This window comes from Coenobita brevimanus, chromosome 87 (genome assembly GCF_032717465.1).
Source record: "Coenobita brevimanus isolate Jiangsu-jjx chromosome 87, ASM3271746v2, whole genome shotgun sequence".
Lineage (NCBI taxonomy): Eukaryota > Metazoa > Arthropoda > Malacostraca > Decapoda > Coenobitidae > Coenobita > Coenobita brevimanus.
This window is the reverse complement of record NC_137040.1, coordinates 2,485,329-2,497,828: the sequence shown is the minus strand read 5'-3', so window position 1 is coordinate 2,497,828 and position 12,500 is coordinate 2,485,329. Positions and strand designations below refer to the sequence as shown.

Sequence of the window (12,500 nt, the reverse complement as noted above, 5' to 3'; positions counted from 1 at the left end):
AATAACAAGGATAAAAAACAATAGTAAGGCCAAAAAACAAAAGTCATGTGGAATAAAAACACTGGATTTGGATTAAAAAAAAAACGTTTTAATGGTTATAATAATAATAATAATAATAATAATAATAGTAGTAGTAGTAGTAAAAATAATATTAATAATAATAATAAAGAGTAATAGTAATAATAATAATAATAATAATAATAATAATAATAATAGGAAGAACTGAGGGAAAGAAAAACAAGAGATGAAGAGCTGTAAATATATGATAGAATAATAGAAGAGAAGGAGAAATGATGGAAGGAAATACGAAAAAGTAATAACAAAAATAAATAAAATAAATAATAGGTTAGAAGAATTGAGGGATAGAAATAAGAGAAAATAAAAACGAAAATAAAAGATTAAATAATAGAATGATGGAAGAATTGAGAAATAAAGAGAGACTAATAATATAAAAATATGATCGTTTGGTAAATTGGTAAATAGATGTGAAGAGGATAATAATGATAATAGTAATAATAATAATAATAATAATAATAATAAAACATAATAAATAGGAAGAAATATATGTATGTAGATAAGAATAGACGTAATTACTCTTTCTTTCTTTCTCTCTCTCTCTCTCTCTCTCTCTTTCAGACAGCAAGATTTAAGAGCAATTAAAGTGATGTAGGAGGATTGAGGAAAAAGATTTAGTGAAAAACTTATAAATTTACGTCGAGGGGGAGAGAGAGAGAGAGAGAGAGAGAGGGGAGGGGGGGACCTTGGAGGAAAAGCAGAGGGAGGCCGAGAATTAGGTGAAGAGAGAGACAAATGGTGGGATGATTGGTTGTTAAAGAAACCAATAACTAAGGGAGAGAGAGAGAGGGGGGGGGGAGGTTAGGAAAAAAAAAATCTAGTAACGATAAGTACACTTCAAAAAATAACATGCATAATAATCCAAAAGTCGATTGCCATTGTCCCTTCTATAGTTCTTTCACCTTAACTTGGCCCAGATTTTCGTCCTTTTTGTTGCTTATTTCACGTAGCTCAGTGCAAGGAAAGGACGGTGCGACTCTACATCCTGTCCGCAGCGTTCTTCGTGACTAGCATCATAGTTTAGTGTTGGTGTAATAAGACTCTGCATTTGAGGAGAGATGGCAGTTTTAGCTCAAGTGAAAGTGGTGGCAATTTTAGGTCACGTTAAATTTATGGCATTTTTAGGTCAGATTAAAGTGATGGCAATTTTAGGTCAAGTTAAGGTGATAGTAATAGCAATTTTAGGTCAGATTAAAGTGATGGCAATTTTAGGTCAAGTTAAGGTGATAGTAATTTTAGGTCAAGTTAAAGTGATGGCAATTTTAGGTCAGGTTAAGGTGATGGCAATTTTAGGTAAAGTTAACGTGATGGCAATTTTAGGTCAAGTTAAAGCGATGGTAATTTTAGGTCAAGTGAAAGTGATGGCAATTTTAGGTCAGGTTCAAGTGATGGCAATTTTAGGTCATTAAAATTACAATACTGAACAATACATTTAGATATTACAGGTTAATTATATCCCCAGGTGTAATTATTTCCCTTTACCTGTGCACCTAGAGAGCTACTTAGGTCAATTGCCGTGTATCTCTACCTGCTAATGAGTTTTGATTACCTGCTTCACTACCTGAGTCCATTTAATTAATGTGGAGATTGACCTGTGCACTTCTGATAGTCGTAGTCTGTGTGTGTGTGTGTGTGTGTGTGTGTGTGTGTGTGTGTGTGTGTACGCGCGTGTGTGTGTGTGTGTGTGTGTGTGTGTGTGTGTGTGTGTGTGTGTGTGTGTGTGTGTGTGTGTGTGTGTGTGTGAGACAGATTGAGAAAGGAGGGATCATGAAGGTATGTGTGTGTATGTATGTATTTACGTATATATGTATGTTTGTGTGTGTCTGTGTGTGCGTGTGTATGTGTATATGTATGTGCGTGTGGGTGTATGTGTACCTGTGTGTGTTATATCCACTTCACAATAATACACTTAATGACAACAAAGCATTTTACGCTTAGTACACTCCACATAGCGATTTATCCTGCGGGCCGGAAGTTACCATTATCCTGTAGCGGAGATTGTGTATTTATATTTTTCTTTTTTTCTTTCTCTCTTTTGCTCTTTTCTTTCTTTTTGCTCTTTTTTTCTCTTTTCTTTCTCTTTTTTGCTCTTCATTTTCTTTTCATTTTTCTTTTGTTTTCTGTTTTTTTGCCTGATAATGCGCTTTTTACTATAAGTTCTCTCTCTCTCTCTCTCTCTCTCTCTCTCTCTCTCTCTCTCTCTCTCTCTCTCTCTCACCGGCTCCCCTCCTTTCCCGTCAGTCACACCTGTCGCCCCTGGATGTTTACAACCTGAGAGAGAGAGAGAGAGAGAGAGAGAGAGAGAGAGAGAGAGAGAGAGAGAGAGAGAGAGAGAGAGAGAGAATACCCTCACACACACAGTCAGTGAAGAATCAAAGGTTCTAAAACTTTCAGACGTGCGCTTTGATGGGCCCAGAGAGAGAGAGAGAGAGAGAGAGGGAGAGAGAGAGAGAGAGAGAGAGAGAGAGAGAAAGTGAAAAAACTCACTAAAAGAGCAAGACAGCCCTTTTTTCATTTTCTTTTATTTTTTTTATTTCGAAAATCCAAAATCATTTTCTGCCTCTTACAGCCCTTTTCCCTCTCTTATACTTACATTTTTTCATACATTGAGGCACGGTGGAGTAGTGATGTCATAATTTGTGCCCACACCAGCAGGATGAGCAGCTTAAGCCGTCCCCACAATACGCAGGACAGAAGGGTGCAATATCCAGACTACCCTGTTTCTTTTCTGTATTTTGTACTCTGTATTTCCCCATATACCAAAGAAACCTGGTATATTTGACAAAGAAACCTGGTATATAAGGCAAAGAAACCTGATATATAAGGCAAAGAAACCTGATATATAAGGCAAAGAAACCTGATATATAAGGCAAAGAAACCTGGTATATTTGACAAAAAACCTGGTATATTTGACAAAGAAACCTGGTATATTTGACAAAGAAACCTGGTATATTTGACAAAGAAACCTGGTATATTTGGCAAAGAAACCTGGTATATTTGGCAAAGAAACCTGGTATATTTGGCAAAGAAACCTGGTATATTTGACAAAGAAACCTGGTATATTGGGCAAAGAAACCTGGTATATTTGACAAAGAAACCTGGTATATTTGACAAAGAAACCTGGTATATTTGACAAAGAAACCTGGTATATTAGGCAAAGAAACCTGGTATATTAGGCAAAGAAACCTGGTATATTTGACAAAGAAACCTGGTATATTTGACAAAGAAACCTGGTATATTTGGCAAAGAAACTGGTATACTTGACAAAGAAACCTGGTATATTAGGCAAAGAAACCTGGTATATTAGGCAAAGAAACCTGGTATATTTGACAAAGAAATCTTGTATATTTGACAAAGAAACCTGGTATATTTGACATTTACGTGGTATTTTCGCCACTAACCACCTTCTCTCTCTCTCTCTACCCCTTCAGAACAAGTCTACAAGCGATGTGACGCGTCGGGCAGGTGGATGGGTAAGAGCCCCGGAGACTTCAGTTTACCGCAGGGCTGGACCAACTACACCGTCTGCTTCACTAGGGCCATCCAAGAAATTATTAAGGAGCTGTACAAGGAGTCTGAAGAGGATGCACAGGTGGGTGGATAGGTGGGTCGGGGATAGGGAAGTGGGTGTGGGTGGAGGTTAGGTGGGTGTGTGGGTGGGGGATGGATGGAGAGTTGGGGGTGGGGAACTGGTGGGTGTGGGATAGGTGAGGAGGTGAGGGTGGGGGATAGGGAAGTGGGTGTGGGTGGGGGTTAGGTGGGTGTGTGGGTGGGGGATAAATGGGGTCCTGGCACGACTGATGGCAGCTAATTGACCACCAGGAAGTGCCTTTGAAATAACCAGGTAATCCGCCTTAATCGCGTCAACAGGATTAGCTCCCTTCACCCCGGGGATTTATTAACTTTATTCTTGCTGAGAGGATGTACTATAAAAATATTCTCAGATTTTATTGAGGGGAAGGAAGGCCTCTCGTTTAGGGGTCACTGAAAACTAAAATAAATCCCTTTAGATAAATCCAGAGGTGAGCTAAATCGCCAGATACGGGTAGGATTAAATCGGTGCTCGTAAGCGGATAAGCTGTGATGATGATGGTGGTGACGGAAGAGGTAAAGTGGGGGGGGTGTTTTAGGTGTGTTTAACCCCTTCAGTAAATAGACAGATAGATATATAGATAGATAGACAAATAGATAAGGGAATACTGGTGGGTGTGTTAAATGTGTATCTATCGAGGCCAGGAAATAGATAGATAAACACATATCTTCATGGGGTACCTAACAGCCCTTGATCACCAGTATCGTCCCTCAGTAATAATAATAATAATAATAATAATAGTAGTAGTAGTAGTCAATCAATCAATCAATCAGTCATCTTTATTTCGTATTTAACATACAAATGACCAGTAAGAGGGACAGCAGCCAAGCATTCTTACCAATTTAAAAAAAAAACATATCCACTAATGTAACATTTCAGAAAAAAAAAGAAAAACGATTCTATTATGTTGCTAAATTATCTTATTTTACCATACACACAAATATCTTCATACATATACTGCTTTATACAGGTGTACTTATACTGCAGCACCATCACAGCCCAATATCACCCAGGTAACACAAACTCACACCTCATTTTATGTAAACACATTGTAGTTGCAATCCTCTTGTTTCTTCATGATTTTGAATCCAAGCAAGTAGTAGTAGTAGTAATAGTAGTAGTGGTGGTGGTGGTAGTAGTAGTAGTAGTAGTAGTAGTAGTAGTAGAAGTAGTAGTAGTAGTAGCAGTAGTAGTAACAACAGTAATAATAATAATAATAATAATAATAATAATAATAATCCTTTGCTAACAAGAGATGCCTTTGAGCCTTCTAACACCACGAGGACAGGAACCCCACTAGGATAGGAGCCGTCAGTATTGATGCATTAGTGTATTGATGTATTGCCGAATATTCTACTGTATTGATGTATTTGGGAACATTCGAGTTGGTTTGGGCGATAAAGGATTCAGGATTGGAGGACTGGGAATTGGTGTGTGTGTGTGTGTGTGTGTGTGTGTGTGTGTGTGTGTGTGTGTGTGTGTGTGTGTGTGTGTGTGTGTGTGGCCTCCGGGTCAGACAACTCGCTGATTAAAAAGTTGAATGAAAGGAAAGACAGAGAGAGAGAGAGAGAGAGAGGATATTGGGGAAGGAAATTGAAAGAAATGAGGAGGGAAAAATAAAAGGCTTAATCAACACGAGAGAGAGAGAGAGAGAGAGAGAGAGAGAGAGAGAGAGAGAGAGAGAGAGAGAGACCCTTTGTCGAACCAGGTCAAAGTTCCTGTTTTTTTTTTTCTTGATATTTTTTTTCTTTGTTTTGTTTTGATTTCCTTGGGGGAAGTTTTCTGGTGTCTTAGATTTCTGATATTAGAGCTGTGTGTGTGTGTGTGTGTGTGTGTGTGTGTGTGTACGAGAGAGAGAGAGAGAGAGAGAGAGAGAGAGTCATCATCTTTCCTTTCCCTCACATTGTTTCCCAGACACGGGGCAAAAAAAAAAAAAAAAAAAAAATATCTGCACCGCTGTTCATATGTCTTTCAAGATGGCCGCCGTTTTCCCTGCCTCCTTGTGTACCAGTCTTATTTTTTCTTATTTTTCCTTATTTTTCACACTTCTTATTTTTCCCCATTTTTCCAACATTCTTATTTTTCCATATTTTTCTCACTTTCTTATTCTTATTTTTCCTTATTTTTCTCTTACTCTTATTTTTCTCATTTGTTTTACCTTATTTTTCTCACTTTTGTTATTCTTATTTTTCCTTATTTTTCTCTTTTATTTTTCTTAATTTTTCTCCTCTTATTCTTATTTGTCCTTATTTTTCTCACTTTTCTTATTCTTATTTTCCCTTATTTTCTCACTTTTCCTGTTATTTTTCTTTATTTTTCTCACTTTTATTATTTTTCCTTATTTTTCTCACTTCTTACTTTTCCCTATTTTTGTTTTCTTATTTTTCCTTATTTTTCTCACTTTCCTTTTTCATATTTTTCCTTATATTTATCGTATTCTCATTTTTCCTTATTTCACTTTTATTTTTCCTTATTTTTCTCACTTCTTATTCTTATTTTTCCTTATTTTTCTCACTTTTCTTATTCTTATTTTTCCTTATTTTTCTCACTTTTCTTATTCTTATTTTTCCTTATTTTTCTCACTTTTCTTATTCTTATTTTTTCTTATTTTTCTCACGACTTATTATTTTTCGTTTTCTCTTATTTTTCCTTATTTTTCTCACTTTTCTTATTCTTATTTTTCTTTATTTTTCTCACTTATTTTTCCTTATTTTTCACTTTTCTTATTCTTATTTTTCCTTATTTTTCTCTTATTTTCCTTTATTTCTCACTTTTCTTATTCTTATTTTTCCTTATTTTTCTCATTTTTCTTAGTCTTATTTTTCCTTATTTTTCTCACTTTTCTTATTCTTGTTTTTCCATATTTTTCTCTTTTTACATTTTCCTTATTTTTACTTCCTTCAGGTGATGCTGGAAGATTTTTTTTTAAGGCTCTTGCATTCCTTCTCTCGTCGGATAAGGAAGCTCCCTAACACTTCTTCCGTAGCGATTTATTCTTGGATACAGCCGGTTGATACACTCTTGCTCGTTATTTGTGAGGAGTTTGGTGATATTCGAATGATTTTGATACCACAGAAGAGGACAGCGAGGTGTAATAAGTAAAATAAGGCGCTTAGGAATAGGTGTTAGGGACAAGATTTTGGGTTCTAGAGTTGTGCTGATCATGAGAAGGTCGTCATGGCGATCTGTAGACCCTTATGACTCATCTTAATAAAATCTATCTATTTGTGTATCTGTCTGTCAACTGCCAGACGCCTTAATCCCGTAAGGGGTGGCCACAAAAAAATCGCCTCCATGTCGCACTATCCCCGGCTGTTTTTCTGCACTCCTCACATTAATTAGAATATAACGCAGGAGCTGTGCAGGTCATGAGAGAGTTGGTCCCTCAGGTGTTAAGTAGAGCAGGTGTAATGAGTGCCAGGAGTATAACATGGAGGCTGAAAAACAAGGAAAAAGATATTGAAAAAGTGTGGTGTGTGTGTGTGTGTGTGTGTGTGTGTGTGTGTGTGTGTGTGTGAGAGAGAGAGAGAGAGAGAGAGAGACTAGATGAATAACTGAAATTATATTGTACGAATGAGAGAGAGAGAGAGAGAGAGAGAGAGAGAGAGAGAGAGAGAGAGAGAGAGAATCCCAACCCTGGAAATTAAATGTAGGTTAATTAAGGTGGATGGGAGAATGGAAGACAAAAGAAATTCATGAAAGAAGCTGAAAGGAGGGAATAGAGGATGAAAGACAGATGGAAAGATTAGAGTGGAAACAAGAGAATTATAGACAGGAGCATAACAGAAGAACAATAACATCCTATTATACATCCTGAAGAACATTAATACGTGGAGAGAGAGAGAGAGAGAGAGAGAGAGAGAGTATAGAGGGAGAGAGAGAGACAATTACCTAGGACGCTCTTTCTCAAACAAAGCTGACGGGATGGGGCAGATAGGCTTAGTGGAGAGAGAGAGAGAGAGAGAGAGAGAGAGGGGTTAAAAAGAGTAAGTGGAAGAGAGGTAGGAGAGGAAAAAAGGAAGAGGAGAGAGAGAGGGAGAGGTATGAAAAAGTAGGACTGCATAGAAAGGAAAATAACAGTAAAGAGGAGAGAGAGAGAGAGAGAGAGAGAGAGAGAGAGAGAGAGAGTAGAAAGAAAGGGTGAAATGAGAGCTAGAGAGAGAACCGGGGAAAAAATTGAGGGAAAAAGGAGAGAAAAAAACGCTCCTTTCATTTCCAATTTAGAGAGAGAGAGAGAGAGTGAACAAAAACATAAAAAAAAAGCAAGTTGTTAAAAAAGGATGAAGGAGCAGAGTAGATGGAAGGAAAATAGAAAATAAAGTGATATATAGAGAAATACAGGAGGAGGAGGAGGAGGAGGAGGAGGAGAAGGGGACGAAGGAGGGATGGTAAGAGGAAGAGAGAGGACGAAGAAGAAGGGAGAGAGACAGACGGAAGCGGCTGGTAGAGATGGAAGGTGAAGGATAGCGAAGAGAGGGAGAACAGGGGAAGAGATGAGAAGAGAAGGTAGGAAGGGTGAGGGAGAGGAAGTGAAGGAGAGGGGGAAGGAAGGTGAAGGAGTAGGTAGAAGAGATAGGGAAAGGGAGAGTGAGAGAAGGAAGGGAGAGGGAAGGAAGGAGACAGACGAAGAGGAGGAAGGAAGGAGAGTTTGCAGGTAGAAGGAATAGTTAGGGGGTGGGGAGGGGAGGGATGAGAAGGGGAGGAGGAAGGAAGATGGAATAGGGAGGGTACAGTTGAAAGAGGAAGGAAGTGGGCAGAGAGAGAGGAAAGAAGAGGGAAGGAGAGGGAGGAAGGGGGAGCGGGGAGGAGGGGGAGGAAAAGGGGAGGGAGAGGAGGAGGAGGGGGAAAGGCAGGGTTGAAAGAGAAGTCCAGTTGACAAAAATCTCCCTTTTGTCGAAATGAGAGAGAGAGAGAGAGGGAGGGAGAGAGAGAGAGAGAGGGGTGGTGGTGGTAGGGAGAGAATAATGATAATAATAATAATAATAATAATAATAATAATAATACATATAAAGCAGTGGAATAAATATTGATACATTTGAGAACGATAAATAAAGATACGGTGAACAATGATTTTTGAGGCAGCTTTCGGATCTAGCCGGACTTTTTCAGAATATTGCGTAAGAGTTTCAGAATTGTTCGACTGAAAATAATTGGAGCGAAAAACTTGTCTGAAAGAGAGAGAGAGAGAGAGAGAGAGAGAGAGAGAGAGAGAGAGAGAGTTTCATCTTAATTTTACAAACTTTACGACAAAGCTTTCATCAGACATTACTTTGATACTACCGAGAGAGAGAGAGAGAGAGAGAGAGAGAGAGAGAGAGAGAGAGAGAGAGAGAGAGAGAATTTTTTGTGTATTCTTAAAGACCGGATCACCTAATGTGGATATACATCTCTCTCTCTCTCTCTCTCTCTCTCTCTCTCTCTCTCTCTCACACACACACACACACACACACACACACACACACACACACACACACACACACACAATTTCCAAGCCCATTCCGCCCTCTCTTCAGCCATTAAAAGCAATTCCCAAGTGTGTGTTTTGCCAGGACTCACGACCAGCGAGAATAGTCCCCCCTTATAAGAGAAGCGCCCTCCGTTTTCTTTCCTCGAACCAGAGAGAAAATGGGTTGTGCGTGAGTTCTGTCAATTCTGCCTTATTTTGTCTTTTTGTTTTTAATTTGATTTTCTTTAAGTAATATTGTCATTTTATTGTTTTGTTTATGTGTGTATGCTTTTTCTGTGCGCAAAATTTATCTTCCCATTAATATATTTTTTTTTTTTTTTTAGTATTACCACTAAAAATTCTTGTTTCTTTTTTTTTTTCTTTTTTTTTTATCTGATGAACCTGGGCAACGAACAGCTTTTAAATGAATTCGTGGTTGCAAAAAATTTACGAGGCATAGTTTTGGGTACGAATGAGTCTCCTTGGTTACTAGATTTAACCCTTCAGTCATGCCACAATGAGTCTCCTTGGTTACTAGATTCAGCCCTTCAGTCAGACTACACTTGACCATCAACTAAGCTGGCAGAGGTGTAGGGATCATGGCCAGGTGTGAGTAGGTGTAATTTAGCATTGGACACACCTGGCGAAAGGGTTAGGAGCGATCTCATTAACGCCTTGCACACCTGGCCAGACCGGAAGTTTATTATTTTTATTTATTTATTTATTTATTTATTTATTTATTTTTAGTATAAGATTACGTATGGTGAAGGAATTAAATGTTCAATAATTTCACCGGTGCACAGGGCGATATTGTTGTTGTTGTTGTTTGTGTGTGTGTGTGTGTGTGTGTGTGTGTGTGTGTGTGTGTGTGTGTGAAAAATAGAGTTGAGATGACGGTGGTTGTGATGGAGGTGATGATGATGATGATGATGATGATGATGAGGGGGAGGAGGAGGAGGAGGGGTAGGAGAGAGAGAGAGAGAGTTTAGGAGGAAGAAAAGGTAGGAGGGCTAAAGATTGATAAGCCTTGGCACAAGAGAAGAATATTAATGGAGGTGTTTGGAGAGAGAGAGAGAGAGACTGTAACTCATTTTTGGACTGAATTTGTACTTTATAAGCAAGACACACACACACACACACACACACACACACACACACACACACACACACACACACACACACACACACACACACACACACACACACCTTTTTTTTTAATATTCTCTCTCTCTCTCTCTCTCTCTCTCTCTCTCTCTCTCTCTCTCTCTCTCTCTCTCTCTCTCACACGAGCGCAAACTCTCCCTTTATCCAATATTTTTCTGTTTTTGGCTGTTCAATCAGGGAAGCAGAACGTGGGATGTGCCTTTAACGAGGACTCTCTCTCTCTCTCTCTCTCTCTCTCTCTCTCTCTCTCTCTCTCTCTCTCTCTCTCTCTTCCATCATATCCCCCTAAATCTGAGTGTGTCATACTTAAAACACATCATCAGTATACGCAGAGAGGTGGCGAGAATATACAAGCACATGATAGGACACACTACCAACACCTCTTAAATGACCGCCGTTTCTTTAGCTCGAGCCCAGGACACAAGAGGATCGGGACCTAAACGCATTAGCATTGAATCTCCTTGGCTGTCGGTTTCAGTTACCTATTAATAACATCTCATTTACATCAGGGAGGAGGAGGAGAGAGGAGGAAGAGGAGAAGAGAGGAGGACAAGGAGGAGGAGGAGGAGGAGGAAAAGGAGGAGGGGAGGTAAGAGAGGGAAGAATAATGGGGGAAGAGAGGTAAGAATACATCGGAGGAGATGGAGGAAATGGTGGACAAGAGTAGAGTAGAAGAGACGGGATGAGTAACAGGAAAACGACTAATAAATGGAAGAAGAAGAAGAAGAAGAAGAAGAGGAGGAGGAGGAGGAGGAAATTAGGCGTTGAAAGCGAAGTAACTTGCAGAGAGAGAGAGAGAGAGAGAGAGAGAGTCAGTCCAAGAAATGAAATTGAAAAAGGGAGTAAGAGCGATGTCTAAATACGAAGCAGTTCCTCTGCCAGTTAATTTCCTTTTCAGTATTATATAAAGGCCAAAGGTAGACTCAGATTTCTTGACAATATTAACATTATCTTCCTGATCGTCAGTCTCCAACCCTGTTGGGTATTCTCTCTCTCTCTCTCTCTCTCTCTCTCTCTCTCTCTCTCTCTCTCTCTCTCTCATTGAGTGAAAATTCGAGTACTGTTTAAAAATAATCTCGTTATCGTAGTATATGTAGTACACTTAGTCCCATGTTCTTCTGAAATGCAAACCCAGTGGATTGCAGACTTAAGTTGCCCTCAAGCAATCCATCATCCTCCATCTAAGGGATAGGGAGGAAGTTGAAGGGCGTGTATATAGCCAGGCAGTAGAATCGCGTGGTTATATCGGTGCTACTACGTGAAGGCGTCCCTCTCCAGCATCACTGCAGTATGTAGCACCATCAATCAATGCCGTATTTTTGTATTATTTTCCTTGCTCTCTCCAGACGATTTTATTCAACTTACAAAGAGGCACAGAGCAGTGAAGGGGTTGCTGAAGGCTTTATCTAACCCCTCCAGGTCCGAAAAGTCTCCCAAGTTGAATAAAATCATCTGGAGGTAGCAAGAATAAATGAACTGTCCTTATGATAGGGGAGAGTTTGAACCAGCATCACCATCCCCTCCGAAACTCTACGGAATCCACCACCCGCGTTTCGTTAGCATAATCGAATCCCTAGGGTGAAAGTGTTGGGAATTCCTTGCGGCTTGGAATGTTGATTAGCTTCTACCTTCATTATAAGTTAGAGATGTAGCTTATTATCCTAACTTCTTCCATATGTAATTGGTAGTCCTGATTGGGGAAAAGTAGTCATTCGGTTTTTTAGGTAGCAGTGGGATTCTCTCTCTCTCTCTCTCTCTCTCTCTCTCTCTCTCTCTCTCTCTCTCTGACGCAGATTTTGAGTTGAGAGAGACTTTTTTGTAATTCGTGGATGTATTTCATATTGTAGCAGTTTTTTTTTTTTTTTTTCATATAAATTGTGTTGTAAATTGTGGAGGTTAGATTAGAGGGAGCTTTAATATGTGACTTTTGTTGTAAATTATTGTTCACGACAGAGAGAGAGAGAGAGAGAGAGAGAGGGAATCTATATCAAGAGGCCTCCCCTAACAAAGACACAGTTGAAAGGGATCCATATAGAGTCAGATAAAGCCATAGGAACTCCAGGAGGGATTATAGAGTCTTATTTGGCTCTGTTAACCTCTGCCTTAGTCCATATGATGATACAGAGCTAATATCATAGCTACCAGGGCACGGAATTAGACTACTGCTGTGTTGTTACTGTTATACTACTACTACTACTACTACTACTACCATTACTACTTCCA

General features: G+C 39.1%; 1 protein-coding gene across 1 annotated transcript in view; it reads left to right on the top strand.

Annotated features, from left to right (window-relative positions):
* The window catches only part of LOC145410929 (PDF receptor-like), a 190,768-nt gene that overhangs the window by 108,606 nt on the left and 69,662 nt on the right, over nucleotides 1-12,500 (top strand). Inside the window, exon 4 of the mRNA XM_080280971.1 lies at nucleotides 3,507-3,667. Coding sequence (XP_080137097.1) covers nucleotides 3,507-3,667 — 161 coding nt within the window. The remainder of the gene's footprint in view (nucleotides 1-3,506; nucleotides 3,668-12,500) is intronic.